This window comes from Mytilus edulis, chromosome 13 (genome assembly GCF_963676685.1).
Source record: "Mytilus edulis chromosome 13, xbMytEdul2.2, whole genome shotgun sequence".
Classification (NCBI taxonomy): Eukaryota; Metazoa; Mollusca; class Bivalvia; order Mytilida; family Mytilidae; genus Mytilus; species Mytilus edulis.
The window spans coordinates 23,351,355-23,379,211 of NC_092356.1; the positions used below are offsets into that span (position 1 = coordinate 23,351,355).

Sequence of the window (27,857 nt, forward strand, 5' to 3'; positions counted from 1 at the left end):
TGAAAGTGAGAACAAAAAACACCAGAAAAATATTGGAGAGAGAGAAAGAGAGAGAGAGAGAAAGATAGAGGGGGAATATACCATTGATACTCAAACTAAAACTAAAATAAGTCGATGAGAAACTTACAACGCCACGGACTGGGTTTTGAAAATCAAAAATATGTAAAGCAATATGATAGGGACAAAGTGAAACGTTGTAAAAACAAATCGCAAGATTAATTTCATATCACGTGTCAGGAACCTTTTGAGTTGTTGTTCATCGTGTTTTTTTCGTAGTAGTTCGGTATTGATGGCTGATCTTTGATGTATGTTTTAACATGTTGTCAAACACCTGAGAATTGTCACAGAACACGTGTTTGCATTCTCGATGATTTTGTTGTTGTGTTGTTGGATTGCTGTGACGCATACAACACATTTCTATGCAAATATTAGATGACATCTGAAGACAACCGTAATTTTGTAAAATATTCAAACTAAATAGTTTATTTGGCAATCTTTACTGTCATCACCTCAGCTTTTATTGAATAATTGGTGTTTTCTAACATCCAGCAGCAAGTAGTACATGTATAAGTATGACGATATATTATAATATTAATGAAATATTGATATATTTTTATATGTTTTGTATCAATTTTGACACGTTATTGGGGAATTTTGGTATGTAAAAGGTCAAATTAAAAAAGTTCAACGGAATAATGAGCAGAAAAACCATTTCCAACTAGTTTGTTCATATGTTGTTCTGTTCCACCACCGACGCATATTTAAATGGTTTTACACTAGTAATTTTTGGGGTCCTTTATAGCTTGTTTTTCGGTGGTAGCCAAGGCTCCGTGTAGAAGACCGAACTTTAGCCTATAATGGTATATATTATGAATTTTGACTTGAATGGAGAGATATCTCATTGGCACTCGACGAAACGCACGTCTGGCTGATTAAATTTTAAACCTGGTACCTTTTGTTAGCTATTATTCGTGTGTTACTCTGTCCTATATGTTCTTCCATATATTTGTATTGTAGTCTTGCCATTTAATGTTATCATTTTAGTGTTATATTTAACATTGCCACAAAAGCGGGAGGTTTGGCATGACACAAAACCAGGTTCAACCCACCATCTTTTTCTTGATAATAATGTCGAAAATAAGATTTGTCAAAATACAATGTCCTGTGCCAAGTCAGGAAAATGGCCATTGTTATATTATAGTTCGTTTCAGTGTGTGTTACATTTTAATGTTGTATTTCTGTTGCGTCGAAGTTCTCCTCTTAAATTTGATGCGTTTCCTTCAGTTTTAGTTTGTAATCCGGATTTGTTTTTTTTTCTCAATCGATTTATAAATTTCAAACAGCGGTATACTACTGGTGCCTTTATATACCATATCTTATTATACCTATCATAGATCGGAATAACTACTGACAACGCTTAAAATGACAAACAGACAAATAAAAGAACACAAGACACAACATACAAAACTAAAGACTAAGCAACACGAACCACACCAAAAACTTTAGGCGATCTCATGTTATTCGGAATGGTAAGCATATCCTGCTACACATGTGGCACCTGTCATTTTGATAATAACATGTGTTCCTAAAAGGACAAATGGAAATTTGTCATATTGAAAAAGGATTTTCAGGGATGGCTGCCCGAAATCGCTTGCAGATAAATTTTGCAAAATAAAATTAAATACAAGAAAGCATGTTTCCTCGTAAGTAAGAGATATACCAAAAAATCAAATTCGATGACTGCAAAATTGATACGTTCCATGATGTGGTGCGCTCCCAAATGGACGCATAAACACTCAAACAAATTATAACGTTTTATTGATAATAAATTAAAGAGACAGTAAAATCAAATATCTAGGCACCAGAATGTATAGCAGCACTAACTAACAGATAAAATACAACAAATATTCAAAGATAAAAATAAAACTCAGTAAAGACATTATGCATAATTACTAAAGATACTTTTGAACACAACTAATGTTTTGATTTTATAAGCAATGTATACGTTATAGAAAAAAATGTTTTCATTAGCATTTCAATTTCACTAAATCAAATTTCATTTTAAAAACATCTCATGTTTGTGCAAAGTTTTATGATTTTAAGCATAGACGACTGAAGATGAAATTACTGTAAACCATCTTATTTTCGCGTATACTTTTTTTCGCGTTTAATCCTTTCTATTCCATTTCGCGGCGATTCAATTTCGCGATTTTCTAATTTACTTGCTGTAGTTAAATTGAGAAATATCAAAGTTATACATATACGCGTCGATTTTTCTACTCCCGAAAATTAGTTGGTGTACAGTAATAAAAAATATGAAACCAAAAGGAGAAAGCAGTATACATTTTGAAAAAGCGGTGGTAGAAAGTATTTTTGCACGCGCAAGCTGACTTATTAGATAAAGATCTTCCAATATTAATACTATTCGTCTTTTAGCATTTGCAAGGTTATGGTGTTTGCCACCATGTTTCGAGAAGTTGTACAAAAACATATTGCAATTTAAATAAATCTGCATACAACGACTCTAAGAATAATAGAAAAGCGCTTGTTTGTTTCCGTCGTTCTATAATATAACTACATTTAGACTTAGTAATATACATTGGCATAAAAGAAAATATGTTCAATTTTATGAAAAAATGGAACTATTGTATATATAATTATTATGATTTCATTGAACTGTTTTATAATAAAACAAATTAATTGCACAAAATTACACGAAAATTTCAATAACTAACAGTTATGTAAAGCATGGCACTGGTCTAAAGCTTTTGGAAAAGTCAAATTTTGCATTTACAAGCAAACTACTTGGAAACAAAGGTCCGTCAACTTTTTCATTTAATTCAGTTTTCACCTTGTCAGTTCTTTCCAGATCCTTTTCTAATGAGTCATTTAAATCTTTTTCGCAATTTTCTAACATGACATCGTCATGATCATCTTCAACAGATGATGGTATTGAGTTTGTATCTGAGATGTCATTGTCATTTAACTCCTCCTCTTTTATATCCCATTGTGTATTGTCCTGCTCGCGCTTTTCGTCGGCTTCCGGATCCGGTGAGTCATGCACTATGGGCCCTTCTGTTTCGTGTTTTTTCAAATGACGGTCAAGATTTGTTTGTTGACCAAAGCATCTATCGCAGAGGGGGCATCTATACGGTTTTTCTTTATTGTGAATATTCCGAACATGTCTTTGAAGATTGGATGAAATACTGAAGGATCTCTCACAATATTTACACTTATATGGTTGTTCTCCTGTATGGGTCCTCAAATGACGCGTCAAGTTTGCAGAACGCGGGAAAACCTTTCCGCAAAATTTGCAGGAGTATCTTTCTTTGATTTTATTTACAGATGTCATAAATTGTAAATGTTCATTATAACGATTTGATGTAATTTGCTTGTCTATCAGATCTGGTCTAATAACATGGTGAATGAACGGGTTGAAGGGAAGATGCTGTGAGCCAAAGAATGGAAATCGTGGAAAATACATGTCATGGAATGACCGAACTTGATCGTTGAATGGGCTTGGCTGCATCTGTTTTTCAAACAATCGTGATTTGGTATCCATATTTGAGTTCGATTGAATGTTAGCTTTAAAGGGTGAATTGTGGTCGTCGCTACTCCCAAATATATGTGTTTTCTTGATTGATTCAACGTTAGAATCCGGGTCTTTAATTTGTTTGCTTGATTTTCTTGTTAGGTCCAAAGGTTGTTCGGTTACAGACTTGTTACAATGGAGATTGTCATGTCCTCGATCAGATGCTACTTTCGCAAATGAAGATGAATGATATTCATTGAAAGAAGTAACTTTCGAGCTTTTCATATCTGACCTGTAAACTGGAAGAACAAGCGGTGTAGGAATCTTAGGGATCGGCGCATAAATATGTGGTTGAGATGGTGATTTGTTCATGAGAACTTCTTTTTTCTCTTCGTACCTTGCCTGTTTTGGAAGGTGGTAATCCCTTTCGTCATCATTAGAAGTCAAACTATCTCTATCACTCATTGAACTTGAAGGAGAATCACCAAGCGAATGTTTCCTCTCACGTTTCATGCCAACTTTCAAATGTTCCTCATTTGCTGTAAATAAATTCGACACCGGTGATTTCTGAAGATTCGGCATGTCTTGTGGAAATGGAAGGCCATATCGATGAAGAGGAGAACATGACGGGTTTGGAAATAGTTGAGACATCCCTTGAAGATGTGGATAATATGGAAAATGAGAACGAAGCATTGCCAGCGGATTAGTTTGCACGTGTGGAGTTAACATATCGGATGTTCCCATTCGATGATATGGCTCTCGACTCATTCCAATATTAAGTCCACTCCGTAAGGCTCCCTCGCAGAATCGTTTGTGTTTACTCAGTGACGTCACCGTAGAAAATGACTGATGACAGTCTTTGCATTTGATTTGCTGTCTACAATCAGCATGCATCCTCTTATGGCGACATAAGTTAGAAAATTGCGTGTATGCTTTAAAACAAACTTCACACTGGAAAGGTTTAATAGTGCTATGTATATGCTGATGTTGTTTCAATCCACTAGAAGTTGCAAATGTTTTTCCACAGTCTGTACATGTATGGCATCTTGCACCGACATGTTGTGACCGGATGTGACGTTGGAGATTGCTTGGATCTGTAAAAATTTTGTCGCAGTTCTCACATCCGTATTTTCTCATCGTCAAGTGGGAAATCTGAAAAAATCCAAATCATATTTAAAATAGGGATACATATGTGTCTGTACATTTTGCATAGTATTATATGTTTATTGTTATTTATCATGGTCAGAGTATGTGTTCTGATTGATTAATTGCTTATTGTTTACCTAACGTTCAGTGGCGAATGTTTCGTTCATATTCCGAGCTAGAACAAGTTAACAAACAATTCAACTTGTAGGGGCTGTAACATGGATCAACTGAAATGAAAGGCGGGAGATCTCCATTAGAAAGTTATGCTTGATAAGGAATCATTTAAAACTGCATACCACCTTAAACGAAACACAAAAATAGTTGTCGTAAAATGGGTCCATTAAGGTGCAAAGAATGTGGAACGTCTGTTTTCAACGTCCCAGTTCCGACTGGATGTGAGCATGTATCATTAGATCCAACACTTGCAAAAAAAAAAAAAGTCAGGACGACAATTTAGGTAAAAAAAAGTCAGGATAAACTAAAATAAAAAAAAGTCAGGACCGAACAGAGTGAAATTTAAAAAGGCAGGACAGAGATTACAGCTAAAAAAAATTCAGGACAACATTTTTCATCCTAGCCCCCCATCAAAATCAAATGGTAGCTCCCATTGGCAGGGTAAGCAAATCATGTTGCACTTGTGCTACTGTAGTAAAAAAATATTTGAAATACGAAAAACCCAATTTACCTGATGACGTATCATTTCGCCTCTTGAATCGAAGTCCTGCTGACAATGATCACAATTGGTTGAACAATCTATATCATGCAAATCATCACATTGCTTTTCGATTCCATCATCGCTGAAAGAACAAAAAAATATTCTGATTTTAAATATAATCGCGACCCATCGGACAAAACAAAAATCCCCTTTCTATTTCTATAAATTAAAAATGTGTTGGCATTGTCTGTTTAAGCATAATTTTACCATATTATATAATATATGATTTTGTTTCAACACTAAATAACAACATGAAGCAATTCGAGTGCATATAAGATAATGATTTAAAAAAATACCATAGCGAACTGAACTGGTATTTCTCGACCAGTAAAGCAGACCACTCGGTAGTCAGGGCTCTGTTTTACATATTTCCCTTGCATCCACACTTCCGATTACTCTTAATGACCTGCATATATTTTTAGTGGGAATCAAATATATTAATATTAATAACAGAAAAATGCATTCCATTTACAGATAATGAAGAGATCATGCGCTGAGGACTGCGCTGTGGACTGATGTGCAGTGTACTTAAAAACCCATAGGCAAATGTTTTATTTAATTCAAATGTCATATATTTAACTGTCACGAGACAAAACTAATCAGACATATCTAATTTTAATTCCAAAAGAATGTCATTTTCTTTTAAAGAATGTCAATTCAAATACGACAGTGTCAATTTCTCGTATTGTCAAAGAAGATATTGAACTAGAAATCATGATCTCCCTTACGTTTTCATTTGATGATTAGATAATAGATTCACAAGCATTTATTTGACCCCGGATTATAAACCCATCATGATATATATTCCTGATAAAAATCAAATTTATTTGTCTTTTTGTTCGATTTGACTTCCCACAAGAACTTTCCGAAAAAAAGAAATATTGAAAATTTGTTAATCTTATAAAGATTGTTTAAATATTTTGTCAAACTTGAACACATTTAAAAATCTTTAATTACAGTTTTTGACATTGATATCTGTTCGAAGACATATTTTTCGTGGTAAAAAAATCTTGCGATTTCCTTTCAAGCTCCCCAAAGATTGAACAAATTATATATGATATCTGATTCACCGAGTGCAGATCACTTTTGCGTTTTATCAGACGTTTAGTGTCATGCGTTTATATTGTCCTCAGTGTGTCAACAGATCAAATAGAAACTTTATCAGTCCTATCATAAATTCGTACGAATGACGCGGCGCTTTTTATATAAACTTATTCATTAACTCCTAAAAGACTTTTTGAAATTTTTAGTGGGATGGGGGTAAGTTTTGGATTTAGAATTTCTTCAAAAATCTTATTCATTAACTCCTAAAAGTATATCTTAAATATTTAGTGGGGTGGGTGAAAGATCTTGGTTTTGAATGATTATTCAAGGAATCTTGAAGATTATTTTTGCCTTCTTGCAAGGTTGCGTTATGGAATTTTAATAATAATTATAAATCTATTGTCTGTAGTTTTTTTGCTGTTGTTCGGGCGTTATTTTCCTTTATTATATATTTTTAATCATGTATTTACTTCCGAACTGCCTTTCATAACCGCCGAGAAATAAAATGCAGATCCCATTGGAAGAAGCTTGCATATAAGCGAATGCGGATACAAATTTCCGGATATTAAGCAAAGTCTGTCTTAGTATAAATGCTAAGTGCAATAGGTATGATATCAAAGGTCCAAAATATATAGATATTTTTTCAATATATCTTTTGTTTATTTGTTCTTTGAACGAACGGGCAAGCGTTGTTTTCTGAAGCAGTTATTAACATGGTCGTTATAAATAACACAACTATGAACGAACGGGAAAGCGTTGTTTTCTGAAGCAGTTATTAACATGGTCGTTATAAATAACACAACTATGAACGAACGGGAAAGCGTTGTTTTCTGAAGCAGTTATTAACATGGTCGTTATAAATAACACAACTATGAACGAACGGGAAAGCGTTGTTTTCTGAAGCAGTTATTAACATGGTCGTTATAAATAACACAACTATGAACGAACGGCCAAGCGTTGTTTTCTGAAGCAGTTATTAACATGGTCGTTATAAATAACACAACTATGAACAAACGGGAAAGCGTTGTTTTCTGAAGCAGTTATTAACATGGTCGTTATAAATAACACAACTATGAACGAACGGCCAAGCGTTGTTTTCTGAAGCAGTTATTAACATGGTCGTTATAAATAACACAACTATGAACGAACGGCCAAGCGTTGTTTTCTGAAGCAGTTATTAACATGGTCGTTATAAATAACACAACTATGAACAAACGGGAAAGCGTTGTTTTCTGAAGCAGTTATTAACATGGTCGTTATAAATAACACAACTATGAACGAACGGGAAAGCGTTGTTTTCTGAAGCAGTTATTAACATGGTCGTTATAAATAACACAACTATGAACGAACGGGAAAGCGTTGTTTTCTGAAGCAGTTATTAACATGGTCGTTATAAATAACACAACTATGAACGAACGGGAAAGCGTTGTTTTCTGAAGCAGTTATTAACATGGTCGTTATAAATAACACAACTATGAACGAACGGGAAAGCGTTGTTTTCTGAAGCAGTTATTAACATGGTCGTTATAAATAACACAACAATGAACGAACGGGAAAGCGTTGTTTTCTGAAGCAGTTATTAACATGGTCGTTATAAATAACACAACTATGAACGAACGGGAAAGCGTTGTTTTCTGAAGCAGTTATTAACATGGTCGTTATAAATAACACAACTATGAACGAACGGGAAAGCGTTGTTTTCTGAAGCAGTTATTAACATGGTCGTTATAAATAACACAACTATGAACGAACGGGAAAGCGTTGTTTTCTGAAGCAGTTATTAACATGGTCGTTATAAATAACACAACTATGAACGAACGGCCAAGCGTTGTTTTCTGAAGCAGTTATTAACATGGTCGTTATAAATAACACAACTATGAACGAACGGGAAAGCGTTGTTTTCTGAAGCAGTTATTAACATGGTCGTTATAAATAACACAACTATGAACGAACGGCCAAGCGTTGTTTTCTGAAGCAGTTATTAACATGGTCGTTATAAATAACACAACTATGAACAAACGGGAAAGCGTTGTTTTCTGAAGCAGTTATTAACATGGTCGTTATAAATAACACAACTATGAACGAACGGGAAAGCGTTGTTTTCTGAAGCAGTTATTAACATGGTCGTTATAAATAACACAACTATGAACGAACGGGAAAGCGTTGTTTTCTGAAGCAGTTATTAACATGGTCGTTATAAATAACACAACTATGAACGAACGGGAAAGCGTTGTTTTCTGAAGCAGTTATTAACATGGTCGTTATAAATAACACAACTATGAACGAACGGGAAAGCGTTGTTTTCTGAAGCAGTTATTAACATGGTCGTTATAAATAACACAACAATGAACGAACGGGAAAGCGTTGTTTTCTGAAGCAGTTATTAACATGGTCGTTATAAATAACACAACTATGAACGAACGGGAAAGCGTTGTTTTCTGAAGCAGTTATTAACATGGTCGTTATAAATAACACAACTATGAACGAACGGGAAAGCGTTGTTTTCTGAAGCAGTTATTAACATGGTCGTTATAAATAACACAACTATGAACGAACGGGAAAGCGTTGTTTTCTGAAGCAGTTATTAACATGGTCGTTATAAATAACACAACTATGAACGAACGGGGAAGCGTTGTTTTCTGAAGCAGTTATTAACATGGTCGTTATAAATAACACAACTATGAACGAACGGGAAAGGGTTGTTTTCTGAAGCAGTTATTAACATGGTCGTTATAAATAACACAACTATGAACGAACGGGAAAGCGTTGTTTTCTGAAGCAGTTATTAACATGGTCGTTATAAATAACACAACTATGAACGAACGGGAAAGCGTTGTTTTCTGAAGCAGTTATTAACATGGTCGTTATAAATAACACAACTATGAACGAACGGGCAAGCGTTGTTTTCTGAAGCAGTTATTAACATGGTCGTTATAAATAACACAACTATGAACGAACGGGAAAGCGTTGTTTTCTGAAGCAGTTATTAACATGGTCGTTATAAATAACACAACTATGAACGAACGGGAAAGCGTTGTTTTCTGAAGCAGTTATTAACATGGTCGTTATAAATAACACAACTATGAACGAACGGGAAAGCGTTGTTTTCTGAAGCAGTTATTAACATGGTCGTTATAAATAACACAACTATGAACGAACGGGAAAGCGTTGTTTTCTGAAGCAGTTATTAACATGGTCGTTATAAATAACACAACTATGAACGAACGGGAAAGCGTTGTTTTCTGAAGCAGTTATTAACATGGTCGTTATATATAACACAACTAATTCTCAACATCTATAGATTACTAGATGGTATTGTAAATTAAAAAAAAAAGAATTAAAAGGGAACTTTTTTTGAAGTTCCCGAAGACTATAGAACACTTAAAAGGAGATGGGTAAAACCATAAACCATTCTTACACCTTGTTGTCAAACGACAAACAAGATAAAAAGAGGACCAGAAATTATTTCTTATTAAGTGTTTGCTAAGGATCTGATTTGAATATTTTATGCACCCTCAGAAGTCTAATTTATGACATTCAAAATCTTCACAGATTAAAGTTCTATCTTTCAGTATTATGATGTTATATAACTGTGTAATATCAATGAGATGTTTTAGTGTATTTGCAATAAATAATACTCATCAAACATTATTTGAGGACATTAAAACATTTTGGTACGTATTTTCCAAACAACAGCATGTCTTGAACACCTGCATAAAACTGCACTGATTGCTTTAAGCGCGAAATCATCATGGCTCGCCCGTATTTGTTTTTGAATTATTGTCTTCGTTTGCAAATGATGACCCGACTTGTATGTTTCGAATTTCGAACTTTAATATCCGTGTTAAAAATCAATTTTAAAACAATCAGGAAGGAATATGGCACTCATATAAAATTCCCAAATTGTACATAGTGCAATTATTTTCAATAACTAAAAATCTTTCAAATAAAAATCAGAGATACTTTCTGAAATGCTAAAGAAATCAAAGAAAATTTAATGAAAGTTAATGATAATAAAATAACAATACCTTTCGCTGTTTCTTTTACGATCTGTTGTGTTGTCTTCCAATTCTTGGTTTATTTTGCAGTTATATTTGTGCATTTTGAATTCTTCAATAGAAGTCACTTCAACGTTACAGTGTTCACATCTAATAGAACGACCTGAAAATAAATAAAAATAAAGATAGATTTTAATATGCAGCTGCATTTACAAAAATCGCCATTTTAAGGCAAAACTGTATATATAACATCGTAAAACTAAAAAAAAAGAATGTGACGTGGGGTGACATTGCACGTGTTTTCTAATTTATTCTGAAATAATATTAACAGTTAAATGTTTTAAGCTTTGATTATCCTTTGCATGAATATGCCATAAACTTTCTTTTTAATATCTTTTTATTCCGTTTTCTTATGGGTCTGGTATAATAATTCAAATGTTCATAAATGAGAAAAAAGAAGAAAGGAAGAACAATTCTCCAACATTAGATTGGAAGTTCCCTCACGTTTCCAAACTTTTTACTACTCCTAATATGAGTGGAAGTCTGGTCTGAAAGTGCTTCCAGTGTGCTCGGTCATAAAACTTTACTCAGAACTTGGAGTACAAAATAAGTGCTCGAAACAGTAATTCCATGCAGTATTCTGATTGGTTGATTTTCGAGTCTGGGTACGAAAATCGTGCTCGAAAGTTTTCAAATGATGACCGCAAAGCCTTATAGATGTAGCAGGCTGATTATCGTTCATTAAATCTCCTGAATTTGCATAGGAATTTCACAAAGACTATCATGTGACTGAAAGCGTTTTACGTTCCTAACCTCGCACGTGCATGTATATGACAGGCCAGTCTAATATACTTCCTTACTTTCGGAAAAAGTTAAATGCAAGTCTTAAATCAATAACTAGCATATTTGCCACCTTCTGTAAGCTTCTTAGTTTTCACCTTTGAAAGTTAAAAAGTTGGACCATACCATCCAAACAAAATTGTTCACCCTTTTCAGATTTTTTTTATCCAATTCTTAGAGCACTTAGTTTAATGTATTCGTTCCAAGTTTTAAAAATGACAATGAAACCTATTCTGAAAAAAAAAACAACTTTAAGGAATAAGATTTATGTACTTGTGCCAACTAAAAGTACTGACTTATAAAGTTTCTTCACGTTCCCGCCTATAACAATACAATATGGCGATATCAAATAAAAGATCAAACTTGTCCGGCACTTCAGAATCATATGACAGTCATAAAGATAAGCCTTTCTCCTAGCAATAATAAAGAAGCTCTCTATGAGCCAATTGAACGTTGATGTAAAATTGAAGGTAAACAGTACAGATATTTTATCGTTGTCTTATGTGGGCTTTTGGCAGATGGGCCTTTGGCCAATAAAATAATATATCTTCCTTTAGGTAACGATCGATAGGAGATAAGATGATCTCAAACATGTGTAAATGACGAAAACCGTCAAGTAGATGCTTGAAGAGGACAATAAACATTTCATCTTCAGTTGTCCTTAAATTTTACAATGTTATGTTCATCTGTACTTTTATATTAAAGAACATAAAAAAGATTTTATCGTACAATCAAGAATTTCGAGTTGAGGTCCGATATAATTCACATTTTAAACATGTTAAAAGAAAAGGCCCAGACGTGTGTACATGTATGACCACGTACATTTTTTAAAACTAAAGCATAAACTGAATTAAAAAAATTAAAAAAAGGGATGCATGCATTTAGTGTAGAGCAGCAAAGCATTGAAATGTATTTGGTTATATATTCAACAGATATTCAGACAAGTTGTTTTCTCACATTAGGGAAAAGAGTTATATATTTTATTATTTTCAGATGAATTAAGAAACTCGCATTGATGTACTTATCTATGTAATCCGTTCTGACTGCACTTTCAAAAATTTCGTAACGAGAAATTGGAGTGGGAATCAGAATCTTGTACTATCATTAAATCTTAAGTATAAAAAAAATATCTTTTATATTTCAAATTTATTACATGTCCTGTATAAATAAATTTATTTTAAACGTTCTTTAATGATTTTCAAATATCTTGTCAAAATTATTTTTAAACGAGGGATGTTTGAATTTGTGAAAGAACACATTTGTCAGTGAGATTATGCAATTGTAAAAATATTAAAATAATATTTACAAATAAATAAACGATGGAATTCTATCATCATTTTATTGTTGTAGATGACAATACTATCTTGTATACATGTTTTATGCATATATACAAACAACTATTTCCAAACATATTTCAACACCTGCAAGAATGCAATTTGAATTATCATACGTTTGCTATTTCGCCATTTTTTATTTAATAGACGACATTAAAGCTATTTATACTTAAAAAAAATAACGAAAATTAGTCATTGTCTGGAATTTTGGTAATGGGGACTATTACAGCGTTGATTGATTGATTTGGGATTGCTTTACGCCGTCTCAGTACAAAAAGACTATATCACGGCGACCCCTTTTCGTTTAAGTTACTGATTGATACAAGAAGTATAAATCTGCCATTGAAAGTTCATTGTCCGATTCAAAGTCAATCAGGCTGTCATTTTAAATAAAAAGAGACCGAAGATTATCATAAGTCGAGCAATATCAACCTAAAAGACAAACAAGTCCACAACACTATAGGAAAATATAATGATTGGACAACGCCAACCAGCAGCAACCAAAAACTCCCGATATACAGATAACTATTGTGAAAAACAGCCAACCAAAGGTATATTAATTCCTACTTTCAGATGCGGATCCAGATTTTGAACAATCAAACTAGTCAACGTTTGAAGTGGGACATGTAAAAAGCTATATGTAGCTCCCTAAGAGTTACCTTGGACCCTTTTTCCCTAAATTTGCAGCTGGTATTAACTATCTTAAAGGGTTTCTGATACGTGTAACCAACAATTTTTGAAATACCGCTATTCCATTTTGATCATTTTTCAAATTTACGAAAGTAAAAACATAAGTTTTAGTACAAAAAGGTAAAACAGAAGTTGAAATCAGAATTTGCAAAACGAACAAATCATAATTGGTTACCACAATATCTTGCTGTATGTCTATTCGTTTTACAATTAATACATGTGATAAAATTGTTATACGAGTCTAGACGAATATACAAAAGTCGCAGTGTCCTTTCATGACCCACATAAAAGTACTATTTTAAGGACATCGTATTGAACTACTTTAGAAATGAGATCAACTATTATAGTTCATTGTCTGTTAAGTCAAGATTATATCGCTAATTAGGTACTTTGTCAAACACAAGTTTTGATATGATTTTATTATCACGATTTGGTAATTGGATGTCCCATCCCAAGTATCATCGTGGCATTATGTACCATGACATACATGTACCGTAGCAGATAGTTCTACTGGTGTAGAGCCTAAAAATAGTCCAGGGGAACAGATAAAGATGACCAGTAAAAGATTATTACAAGTTTATAAAACGAAATGGTGTAACGATATCACCCAGGTATAACGTATAGCATAAGGGAGCTACCATTTGATTTTTATGGGGGGGGGGGGGGGGGGGGGGGGGCTAGGATGAAAAATTTTGTCCTGCATTTTTTTTTTAGTTGTAATCTCTGTCCTGCCTTTTTATTTTTCACTCTATTCGGTCCTGCCTTTTTTTTTTATTAGTTTATCCTGACTTTTTTTACCTAAATTGTCATCCTGCCTTTTTTTTTGGCAAAGTGTCTCATCCTGCCTTTTTTTTTTACTCAAAACTCCTGTCCTGCCTATTTTTTTCAAATTTCATCCTAGCCCCCCCATAAAAATCAAATGGTAGCTCCCTAATATAAAAAATATATTGGTAAGACTAGTGTTATATTTTTTAAAACTCCTTTTTCAGGTATACCTCTAACTGACCGGCAAGGCGTACGTATCTTTTTTTTTTATCTTTATGTTGAATAACTATAATGACCAAGTAGAATGTTACATCGTTTCCAAAGCCCCTCTTAAGGTGGTATCCAACACTTTTACTAAAATTAATTTGGCTCGTTTAATTTTCATAAAATTTTGTCAAAGTGTCAAAGTATTTATTTACTTTGACACTAATACTTTGACACTTTAACAAAAATATAAAAATTAAAAAAAAATTGAACCAACCGTTTTGTCAAAAAAATTACACTGGTGATATAGCAATTTGATAACGCCAATTTTGATCATTGAGAAGCTTAATATTCCTTTTACAACACAACGTAATTAAAACGTTTAGCTGACTTAACAGAGTTATCTCCCTGTAGTGTTAGGTACCACCTTAAACAATTGACATCAACAAGACAAAAAAGCAAAATGACAAGTCTACGTGAAACATTAATAAATAGCGCATTTTGAAAATCTGGGAAAAAATAGAAAAAGAAGTAATGCGTTGGCAAATAAAGCAATAACATACGTTTTACTTACGAGTCTATACACCACTATATTGACAGAATGAAGTGCATGGAGAAAGATAAATAAAAATCTAAAGCGATATTTTTATATGAAGGAACAATCGGACGGGATATCGTCTTTTAAAATCATACGTCAGAATTTATTAATCTTGTTAAAAGGTTAATAAGATAATAAGGAAGCGAATTTGAAATTATTTTGGAAAAATATAGTCATACTTTCTCTCCTTATTAGTATGACAAGGAAGGGATTTCAATTCTTTTTCGTAAAAATAGAAAGCTTTCTCTTCTCTCATAAAAAAATCAAGAGGTATTAGAAGTATTAGTACAAAACATGTCTTGTTTCATTTTGTCTTAATCTTATCAGTGAGTAATTAAGCTTTCGTTTTCCTTACATTGGGGACAGATTCAACGAAAACTTAAGATTTTTCTTAAGACAATAGACTGTCTTCCTTCTTTATGCGATGGGATAGTGCACAGAAGCTTATTCTGTTTGGGTAAAGTGTTTCGAAAGTTGTATACTTGTTACATTATCCTCACTTGAAATAAATTCACAAGTGGCCCTTGTGGAAAGGAAATTATGTTGGACTGAATTATAATATTTCTTATGCTTCCTTGCGATAAAACAGATTGTAATGATGGCTGATTACTGAAGATTTTTGACATACATGTAGATTTGTATCATGGCGGTCATTAACTTGACTTTTTTTTTACTGTATTTTAAAAGTATTTTTGGCTTACTAAAATTGAAACAGATTGAAATAATGGCTGATTATTGACAATTTTTCACATACATATGGCGGTCATATAAACGTGACTTTTTTTTACTGTGTTTTAAAAGTTTTTTTGGCTTACTAAAATAAATCTGATTGAAAGGATAGCTAATCATTATTTTTTTTTTAAATACATGTGCATAAATATGATAGCGGTCATTTTTTTAAAACTTTTTTTTAAAATTAACATAGTATTTTAGTATTTTTTGAGCTTGCATTCGATAAAACAAATGTCTGGTTATTTAAGATTTGTTTAACATACACATACACTTGTATGCGTTTGTGTATTTAAAACGTGTTTCTTTAATAATATTTTGATTTATACACAATTTTCATATCTAATTCATGTTTTGTTTTTATAATGCTTTAATATTAAATTGAATCTTCATTTTAGTCTATTTATTTCATTGTTGTTTTTTTTACGAAATAATACCTTTTTTACCATTAAAGTCAAGAATTGAAAATAATTCGAAAATCAAACGCTTTGCTGCCCATAAACACAATGCACTTTTCAACTCTTGACAAATCAAAATATTTTTCTTTATTATGTGTTTTTCATAAGCCTCTACGTCCATTATTTTTAATGTTTGAGATGCATGTCTTTATTCAAATATCTAATTGCTATCTTTTCAATTTATCCTTCGGCCATTGGTCACTCATGGCGAAATTGACCCTTCCCATGACCTAATCATAAGTCTCGGACATGCCATCGGTCATCTGTGGTCAGTCTTCTTTTTTTAAGCGATTGGCATTTGCAAAAAGATTTTAGAGTGTCCATTGTCTAGCGTCAAAAACAATATCAGATGACCACTGCCAATTACCATAATTCATAAATCAGAACATTTGACCAAAGCAGGTGATGGAATGGTCAGTTTGACCCCCAAAACTGACCACTCATAGTTTTTTCCAGAGTTATTGTATTTTATTGTAAAAAAAATCCTGACAGATGGGCATGACTGGACCAGTGTACTGATGAAAAATACGTGTTCAATATATTTTTGGCTAAATTGTATTCACAAAATATGGGAAAAAAAATTATACTGTTTTACATAAAAAATTCATACAGGGATCCATAAAGTTTTAACGTAAAATGTTGCTGTGCAGCTTCATATTTTAAACTATTTCTACTGTAAAATAACATTTTTTGTATACAAATTTCCCATTGCCGAAAAACTAAGAAATCATCCAGAAATTAAGGTTCCAACTACTCCAGGCAATATTGATCTATATAATGGATTTAATTTAGTATTTTTAAGTTACTTTTCTCTTCCAGAGAAAAAAAAAATACAACGTGATTGAAGTGGATTTTTTAAGGCAAAGGGTCAGAATTTGGTGGTTTCATTTTAACCAGTTAATCAGAGGAGCATTATTTTATCTTATAGACCTATTTATGCAAAACATAGGCAAGAATGAAACCCTTTAAGATGGTTGGTGGTTATTAAACCCAGACAAATAAGGGACTCTATTCTATGGGGTGACTTCTATACCTAGATGAGAGAAAAATAAATCTTGGGATCTGCTTTTATACGGCTCTGCACAGTATATATCCTTTATAACTTAGTACACAACATATCTTTATGCTTACACAAATTCTACCGATAACTGGAAAGTTAAATTATTTACATTTATAATTATTTATTTAAATTTCATAAACTTATCAATTATTTCCACATCAACTTTAATGACATATTTACTTTGATTTGTTGTTCGATAAGAGAAACCTTCCGTAAAAAGTCAGATAAATTCACCTCTTAAAGTCTAGACTGATTAAACGTTTTCGATTATCAAGTTTAAAAGTTATTTCCTAATTCGTTATCACTTAAAATTTTCAATTATCCTAAACGACTACTGAATCTTATGGTCTGCTCTTTGGTCGGGTTGTTGTCTCTTTGACATACAATGCATTCCCCATTTTCATACACAATTTTATGTTTGTTTCAATACGAAACAAAAACCTAAGACTGGAAAAATAAAATGTTCCCTTTTATGAAAATCAAAATGATGCAAAAAGGCATGTCCTTCAATAAATTAAAAGACAAATACAAAAAAACAAACTTACTGAACTATTTAAAATTAAAAGAAACTCATGAAAAAACCGCCAACCGTATCCAGTTAAGAACTTAAGTTTAATTGCAGTTTGAGTGTTCTCGCAAATGATGTTTTGTCAAATACCTATATTTAAACAGAGATTTACCAATTGATGGAAGAACAGAGGACTGCATCTTTCTACCTAAACGATTGCCTGAATGATAGTTGGCTTAGAAGATTTCACGGACTATGCATACCAGTAACTCGGAGTCTGGTAATACGGTCTGTCAACAGTGGCGGATCCAGAAATTTACATAAGTGGGGGCCCACTGACTGACCTAAGAGGGGGCCCGCTCCAGTCACGCTTCAATGATTCCCTATATATAAGCAACCAAATTTTTTCCCAAAAAGGGGGGGGGGGCCGGGGACCCCTGCCCCCCCTAAATCCGACTCTGGTCAAACATAAATAGTTTACAATTGTCCAAGATTACACTTCATTCCAGATTCCCTGCATTAAATTTTTAGAATACATTTTCTACCCATTGGATATCTCAATAGCCTCTCAACATGCATTTTTACTCAATGTACTACACCTCTTTCAATATATATTTAAAAAAAGATTCCCTGCATTACAATTTGCTAATACATCTACTACTCATTGAATATCTTAATACCCTCTCAACATGCATATTTGCTCATTACACACGTTAACATCGGTAAACTTGTAAACTTGTATATGAAATTGATGTTTAGTTGATATAATTGGTTGATATTTAGAATATGTACAGCTGTATTGCTACATGTAACACATCTATATTGTTTTCCTAGAATAAGAGTGTAGACGGAATATAATTATATTCCTTAAATCATGAAGATATTAGCTGCCAATCAAGACAACCCATACAAAGGTTTAGACCTATACTAAACAGTCGTTTTTAAAGGTTGGGGGAATTCGTAATTGAGTTATGAACTATTATTTTAAGTTTGTTTAATTACACATGCTTGTATTGTCATTTATGTATGTTTGTTAGTAATATTGGTGTTTGTTTTATTTGCCACAAAATTTTCAAATGAAAATCTTTTTGACATGCGTCTTTGTTTCTCCTTTTGATCCTTATATTTTAGTAAACAGTACGTCACGTACTTTGCTTTTATGTGAGATTCTAATACAGGCTACAAATGAATAATGAATCGCTGTATATGAATATCAAATGAGTAATCACCGTACATGAATAATAACGAATCAGTGTACACGAATAATGAATAACCACACTGATATTAAATGAATAATTGTATATGAATAATGAATTATAACTGTACACGAATAATGAATAACTGTACATGAATAATGAATAACGGTACACGGATATCAAATGAATAACTATACATGAATAACAAATGGACAACGAATCAACTGAATAATGAAGTATATAGAGGGCATATCAAAAATAAATTAGTATATGCAAACAGCTCACGAATAACAATTCATTGTACGACCAAATGTGCACATTGAAATCCTTGACCAAGTTCTGTAAGCAAAATGAATACAGTAAAATTGTCATTAATATTAAATAGTGTTTGGTAGCCTTCGGCTGTTTTCCGCTCTTTGGTCTGGTTGTTGCCTCTTTGACACATCCCTTTTTCCACTCTCAATTTTATTAAATCATTTTATTGCAATCTCATTTAGTAAAAACAATCAATAAATGACGTGTAAAAAAGTTTCAAAACTTTCATTGGCAATCCTATGTAAATTAATGTACATGTATCTTCATCGATTGACATGTAATGAAATTTAATTCATGAACAATTCAATGCATACTCAAATTGAGTTTTTTTACGAAACTAAAAAATATCAATTAATACAGATGATTCGGATCTGTCAAAACATTTATATTGACAATTTCAACCTTATGACGACCACTTTTTCTTCCCAGCAGACTATCAATAGTGAGGGCGGGAATCTTCTCTAGTGGGACTCTATTCTCATTTAAACTTGAGAAGATTACAAAATTAGTCAATAAAGTCTTTTCATTCAGTAACAAAACGGCTGAAAACTTCGTGAAATATAAGTTTAATAAGGTTGATGTGATTCGGTGCAGTTTTTGAAAGCGAATGTCTTAAGAGGTAAACAAACCGACAGATAGATACCTGGAAAATGTACCCATGATGCAATACGATATGAGAGACTTCTGCTTATTTATTGGCCGACTATGAAATCCGTGAATGATTGTGCATATTTTATTTTTATTATACTAATACAATTAACTAAAATAGCATACAAGTGATCATGCATCTATCGAATCAATTACATCGATCATATGTATAGGACGATATCACGCGATGATGCAGTAAATGGTACGATATTTATATTAAAAAATATCAATTTTAATAAGTCAGTATTGGCATTGTCAGAAAGATAGATTGTACCCCTTTTCTTTAGATTACTGTAATATAGTGTACAAATCGACAAAAAATATAAAATTGCAAGCATATCCCCTATTGTTATTGAACCCTTTTTAAAATGTTTAGATCCCCTCCAGATCCAATTTCGACTGCAGTGACGATTCTCTAGAAACGGGTAAATTCCAATAGCGAACTATTTCCTCACACCATGTTAAAGATCAGGAGAAAACAATTTTAAAAGAAGCTTATATTAAAGTGTACAAAAATCCCACTTAAAAATCTATGAATCTATGAATCTATGAATATTACTGTGTGTCACGACAACAAAGACAAATGTATATTTCACTATAAATTAAAAAAAACCTGAGCGCAAACTTAAACCTGGACAAATAAAGCTATTGTATAGTCACTAAAAGACTTCTTAAGAGTCAATACAAATATTGCAGAATCATTGAGCAATACTACACTTCGGGTGCTACAGAAAACATATACTGCATGTTCAACACGGATAACACCGCGAATTTCATCCAATATTCGTACATATGTATGTATTCGTTTGTACACAAATTTTCTTCAGCTTCTTGAGTTCAGAAATTACGTGTAATTACCAACAGTAGTTGTGATTATAATGAAAAAAGGGTAGTTTACTAAATACAATTATTAGCAAAAAAATGGTGTTTTGTTTCCACTTTAATAACTATTTAAATTTGTATATGAAGTAAAGAATGACTCCGTTGTAAGTTAAACAACAAAGTACTCAACGTTATCAACAGTATTAAGATTATCAATAATTTATTGCATACAATTGAAGCATAATAATGCGTGTATTTTAAAGAAACTCGACAAGAAAATCATATGCTGAAAGAACACTTCTAAAGCTAATTCATGATTTTTAGGTTGCTGTCACGTGCTATATATTCATAAACTTATGAACTCTTCCCTACTTTGATAAAGGCAAATGGACTGTAGAAAGTGGCCGGACTCGTTTACTGTGTATACATAAGGTCCATCACATCTATATGTTACTGACAGTATTACGAAGTGTTGTATGTTACATTTTATTTGTTTAGAAATTGCTTATTCAATGTTATACGCAATTTGCAGTCTAAGGTATAAATTTGCATCTAACTTTTGTTTTACATTTTTTAATATCGGGGTCTTTTATAGCTGTAGGACTATATGATATTGGTTTTGCGCATTGGTGAAGCCCGTAAGGTGACTAAATTTAGCTTACATCCACATAATTTAGACTCTAGTGGATAGTTGAAAATGTTAAACACTTTTCTTTTCGATTTTTAACTTACATTATCGAAAAAGACAATATATATTACAATGAGTGTTTATTATCTAATCTTTCATTTAATTAAATGTGTAAAAATTTAGGAGAACAATATAACTCTTTGTCAAGTACAAATTAATATCACAAAAATACCGCACTCTGAGGAAAATTTAAAACGGAAAGTCCCTTAATATCAAATGGGAAAATCAAATGGTAAAACACATTTCCGAATGAATAACAACTGTCATATTCCTTATTTATGTTGAAAATGGTGGATTAAACCTATTTTTTTTAGCTAGCTTAACCTCTCACTTGCATAACAGACGGATATATACCTACATACAAGAATGTAAGTAAGACCGTCTTCAAACTGAAGTGGAATGTTACCATATCTACAGGGCCAATAGTCATGATATTGACTGGATATATACCAAATTTATTTCCCGGTTGGTCAATGCAACGATGCGCTTATGTTAAACATACATGTAGCTACACTTTCAGCATATTTGCTTATGTATAAACTTTGTGATGGGATATATCTAATATTTTATATCTATATATTATATATTTGTATATATCTATATATCAATACGTAATGCATATATGCCATGCAATTGACAACTTTTAATATATACAAACTACTTTTCATTTCTTTTTAAAGTTTTTTTTTAAGATAAAAGAAGATATTTGAAGAATTTCAAGTGGCCAGAAAAGTTACAAATCTATGGTCTCAATTATTCAAATATCAATAATGTTTTAAAGTAGTAAATTTGTATTTTTTAGGTATTTAGTGTCAAGTTTCAACTTTGGTGTTAATTCTATTTGTGTAAATTTTTACTAAACTTTATACTTTTTGAAATTACTGCAACAAGCGTTGTTGAGAAAAATAAAAAGTTAGAGAGAACAATGATAAAACATAAAAATACTAATGATTTACATAATTTTTGACTTTAATATGTTGCAATCCTTACTCTTTTATATATAAATTAGTGAAAATTAAATATTAAATTTAATTGATACAATTTAATACTTTTTCACTTACTTTTTCCACTAAACGACATAAATTGTAAATGAATAATTCGTCTATAAAGTTATAAAAAGATACCGTTCTCCATTATTTTAATTTCCCCCAACGAAAAGAGCAGAAAGGGATTAGGATGTGGAAATAAAATAAACAAAACGAACATATGTATAAAAACAGATTAAATATAAATACAAATCTAAAAGAGTATGAAAAGAGTCAATAAAATTAAGACAAGGGAATAAATAAATTAATTAATTATTAATGACTGTATCTACCTTCTTTGTCCATTCTTGTTCTCTTCTTTTGGTTTTTTCTTTCTTCAATTTCTCTATAAAAAAGTATCCAGTAACACCTGTTAGAATCACCTATTAATTACTGGTATTTACACCGGCATATTTTCCATTAAATCTTGTGGTTAAATGTCATTGATTCATAACTGTCAATCACGAACAGTGGGCGGTACATTGCGGACCAATAGCCACTCTCCTTTTGTGCAATGTTTGTTTTTGTACAATGTTAACACATTCACCCGTATTAGTTTTATCGTTTTAATATCTTTAGTGTTCGAAATGTTGAAATGCACACTTAATTGACATGTTTCGTTATATTAGCATTATTGAACTAATTAAAATATTTCACAGCACATGAAGTTAAGGCATGAATTATTGCATGTATTGTTTTCGTGTATTCTAGACATTGAATGATATTTGATACTAAAAAGTAGGTACAAATGTATTAGCATAACATTTTGTTTTTATTCCGTCTGTCTTTTTTTCAATTTTGTTTTGCATTTAACGTTGAAAATATTTTTTTCTAGTGATTTAAAAAAAATATCTATACATTAGCAAATCATATTTCGCCATACATAAGCGTTTACTTTGTAACAAAATAAATACAAAGATAAATTTTGAAAACTTAGAATTTTGCGGTACGATTTCAACGACTGCTGCCACCAAAGAATAAAGAGTGACATTTTAATTTAACAACCGATAATCGTATTGAAAATTTACATTATAAACGTATTATTAAACAAATCAAATATACATTGATGAAATACTAATATGAGACCTGTTAAAAATAAATAAGCGAATGAAATACACACGAATATAAAGACTTTTGTTCAATGAAAGAGCAAGGTCGAAAATTTAGCTGTACTCTTATGAGTCAAGGAGTATTAACTGTTACAATTATTATTAATATAAAAGTTAATGTATTATTATATATTAAAAAGAAGAAAACAAATTGCGTTAGCAGATAGTGCTAAAATCGGCGCGGGACGTTTGCGCTTTTTTCATAGGTCATTTGCGCTTTTTTCATAGGACATTTGCGCTCATTTTTGTGTTATTTTTTTCTAAAATATACTGCATAAAAAGAGGCAGATAAAAAATAAAACATGAAAATACAAATAGAGGAATAACAGAAGACAAAAATCATAAAAAAAGTTCATAGATTGCGCCAAATGATGAATCTGCAAATAAATGCAGAACATTGTTCATAAAACATTCCCTTTGAATCTATAACAAAAAAAATCTGATAGGTTTGTCACATGCTAATTGAAAGGATTAATTGGAATATACATGATTGCATATCTCATAATGCATGCAAAAGACAGAAAGATACTGATGATTCTGGCGAATAGAAATTTAAAAAATGGATACAAAATTTGGATAAAAAGTCGAATATAGATACATCATTAGTCAATGCATCTCAAATCCTTTATTCTCCTAATGACGTTTTTGGTGCTTTTAAATTGTTAGTGATTTACACTGCCAAACGGATTTTATATTCAAGCATTTAAATATTTAATAACTTTTAATGAGTATACATGTATCAATATGCTATTTGAAAACCGATTTGAGGCAGGAAATACGATGGACAGCATAAGCAGAATAAATTTAATACTAGAAGAAGTTTTTTTGCCGGCATGAATGGCGGAAAATCTGTACTTCATTCATATGAAATATAGCACAAGTTTGGCAAGCACGAGCCACCTACTAACCCCTTAATTACACATATTCAAAGGGTTACTCGGGTTAACAGTCTGTATACTCTACCATTTGTGTCTGTAAATATTTACATTTCGTACAGACGCTCATATAGAGCAGAGTAGGAAAAAAAAAACATATTTCCTGGTGTACTCTTGGCGCGTAAACACACGATTTCAACAGAATATAAGTAAGTAAACAAACGAAATACACCTACAGCATTTGGCGAAATCAAACCAATGATACATGCACCAATTACTGTTTTGGCTTAAGACTAAGCTGCTAATATTTCATGTTTACCGAAATTTAAAGACAAGTCAAATAATTAGTTTCTGCAAAGTAAGTCGACATGGATAAAGCGTTATTCTTAAACGTGTAGTGGCTTACGTTGCACTATCCTTTTAGAATTTTAAGATCCTGACCGGAGTATTTAGACATCCCACACAGCCAAACGGACGTTTCTAACGTTCTTTAATGGATTCGTTTGCTGGTTTTGGACACCCCTGGCGCTCATATTTGTATATCGCAGTCAAACCAAAGGAACAACGAAACACATCTAAATTGATCAGAATCAACCAACTTTGTAGAACCTTAATATTGGATTTAGTGTTAAATAGTTTTGCGTACTGAATATGACTATGATGTTTGCCCCTGGACTTAAAACCAAACATCAATAAACACATACAACAACCAACGCATTGCAATCCCTACTGTAACTTATATCGAAGTCTTACAAAGACAAATAAGGACCGTAAGAATGGCTACCCGAACAATGATTAGGTTATATGCATAATAATTTCTGAAGTTTTATCATTTCAAATTCATAAAACGTTTTGCCAGTATTTTGGACAGAAAAAAAACCCATCAAGTTCCAAATGACAGTTGATGAATACAATGAGTTGAGTATGAAATGTATTCAATCAAATGCAGACTGGTCACCCACGCAGGTTGGAAACACCACACAAGATGGAAGAACTGCCTACGCTTCAAACAGAATCAAACGGAAGGGCTGACAGAAGCATGATAGTTTCTTCCTTACATCATGTTAGAATGACAATAAATTGAGCCCTGTTTTATCTTCTAGATTAATATTGAACAAGTGCAATATAATATTTTACTACTTGCAACATTTTCTACTACCGTCATTTTATCTTTCAATAAAAAATCTTGAAGGAATAAAATTTTATTTGATGAGAATCGGACGTCATCCTAAACAAATAGAACAAGATGTCCCTTATTTTCTCTTGTCAGCTTCCGTCCGTATTCAGTCAACAAAGGACGATAAAATGGCATCATTATCACGTGGTTGCCAAGGAAGCAAGGGCTTCAGAACGCTTGTTTATTTAAGAAAGACTAGTTAGAGAGATAAGCATCAAGTGTACCTGGACATCAATAAAGATAATTGTTTAAGTTGTCATCTACACACCAGATATTAAACACTAGAGCAATCAATATAATTGCTTGTTTTATGCCATGATATCAAGAGATATTTCAATTCGTTCAACTCTGATTTTTCTTACTCTTACGTTCTTTCTAACAGTATTGTTATTCTCTCTTAGACATCTCAGTGTTTCTTGCTTTATGATTTAGATAAGGTTGTTTAATATATGCAAATACATTAAAAAGTATATTATGTAATATCTATACGGCTTGGAGTAAAAGACTATCAAAAGTACAAGGGGTGTTCTTACAATCAGGTACGTCCGTGCTTTATCTTGGATAAGTTGGATGTTAAAGTAGTATTAGGTAATTCTTGCTACCCTACTAGAAACAAAAATCGGAACTTTTATCCTTTATTCTCTCAATATTGTATCACTGTCAGATAAACAGCGCAAATGTCCCATTAACATGGTAGATGCTTGTATCTAACACAATACAATATCGTGTACTTGGCTGGGGGACTATATGGTAAGACCAAGTAACCAGTTGACGGATAAACTGTTCTTCACACTTTACTTCAAAAAAACTTTATTAAAGTCCATGCTACTGCACTGGCAGACGACAACCGACGTTAACATTTATATGTGAAACATATCCCACCTTTCCCGACATGATAGATAAATTGTGTGAGGCAATCCCGACAACCAGAAGGCCCAAAATAGAAATATAACAATAAGAGGTAAGTGTCCAACATGTTTGGAGTGCAAAACAAATGTCTTTTTAGTATTACATATTGTGCCAAAGAAATAATATGACCTGCTCTCATTCTTTTTGAATATGATTCTTTGTTGTGCACCAAGCATTCTGAGAACCTGCTCCCTTGACACCATTTGCGAGTATGGTCTTGAGGAAACGATGATAGTCCGTCGGAAGGGGACGATAAATAACTGGCCCGTGTTTAGAGAGAGCCATATCTCTTGCATGTAAAAGATATCCTTGCAGATTTCAAAAAAGAGCAGGCTAATGCCGCCACAAGGCAGCACTCGCAACCGCAAAGTAGAAAGGGATTACTATAAGTTGCAAAACTTGTTTCCTAATCCACTATAAATAAATATGTTTAAACTAACCTGCTAGTGGGTACATCTAGAAAATCGCTTATGACGCATGTAATTTATAAAGTATTGTTTTCATTTTGTACAGTTTCAAAGCTCTTAGGATTCTGAAATAATAATTAAAGCTGTGATGGAAAATGAAGAAAAAATAATTAGGAGCTCAAGTCACCCGCTACATACCGTATTAAAATATATTGAACCTGGAGATAACAATTCATAAAAATTCTTACAGTCGGATTGTTATGCAAAATGACACTGTTCATAAGTAATAAAACAAAAAAAAATGTTAAAAAAGTCATAAAATTATAAATATTTATGATAAAAAGTTAATATTTCATCTGCATTGGTTTATCGATGTAACAGTAGTGACCTCAGCATAAACTGTTGTTGCCTACATCTCCGATGGATAGAACTTTGATTCATCAGCAATTATACCATATTGTCTTAACTTTTATGACTATCGCCAAGTTGTTTTCATGAATTAAGTTAAGTGATTACAAATCCATAGCATAACAGATAAACACCGCAAATGTCCAGTTAATATGGTACATGCATGCAGCGAGGAATATATAAGGCGTAAGTGTCCATCATGTTTGGAGTCCAAAGCAAATGTTTTAGTTTAACATCACCAAAAACATCGCAAACATTTAGTGCTAAAGAAATCATAAGCCCTCCTCACTTTCTTTTTGAGTATTCTTCGTTGATGTGCGTTGATGTCCCCTAAGAAGATTAATTTGCAAAAGAGCTCCGACACACTCTTTTCCAAGACATTCCCTCTTTTTGGGGGCCTCGATGGCCAAGTGGTCTAAGTAGTTCTACTAGCCAGTCAACACTGAGGTTGTGATTTTGGAACCAGGGGCCACTCGACTCCAATCTTAATTGACTAGGATTGTTAATTTTATCGAAGGTCGATGGTTTTCTCCGGGCACTCCGACTGCCTTCACCAATAAAACCTGACCGCCATGAAATAGCCAAAATGTGGAATAAAAGTAGCGTTATATCACTAACCATCAGCCAATCCTTCCATCTATTCCGCTGCTGAGCGAC

General features: G+C 32.5%; 1 protein-coding gene across 1 annotated transcript; it reads right to left on the minus strand.

The window, feature by feature from the left end:
* Positions 1 to 1,801: 1,801 nt before the first annotated feature.
* Positions 1,802 to 22,883, minus strand: LOC139502156 (MDS1 and EVI1 complex locus protein EVI1-A-like). The gene is made up of 4 exons (XM_071291534.1): positions 22,609 to 22,883; positions 10,466 to 10,598; positions 5,364 to 5,475; positions 1,802 to 4,684 (listed from the first exon to the last, which is right to left on the minus strand). Exons 1-4 carry the CDS (start codon positions 22,619 to 22,621, stop codon positions 2,738 to 2,740), a joined length of 2,205 nt encoding a protein of 734 aa, XP_071147635.1. The 5' UTR covers positions 22,622 to 22,883; the 3' UTR covers positions 1,802 to 2,737.
* Positions 22,884 to 27,857: the final 4,974 nt, after the last annotated feature.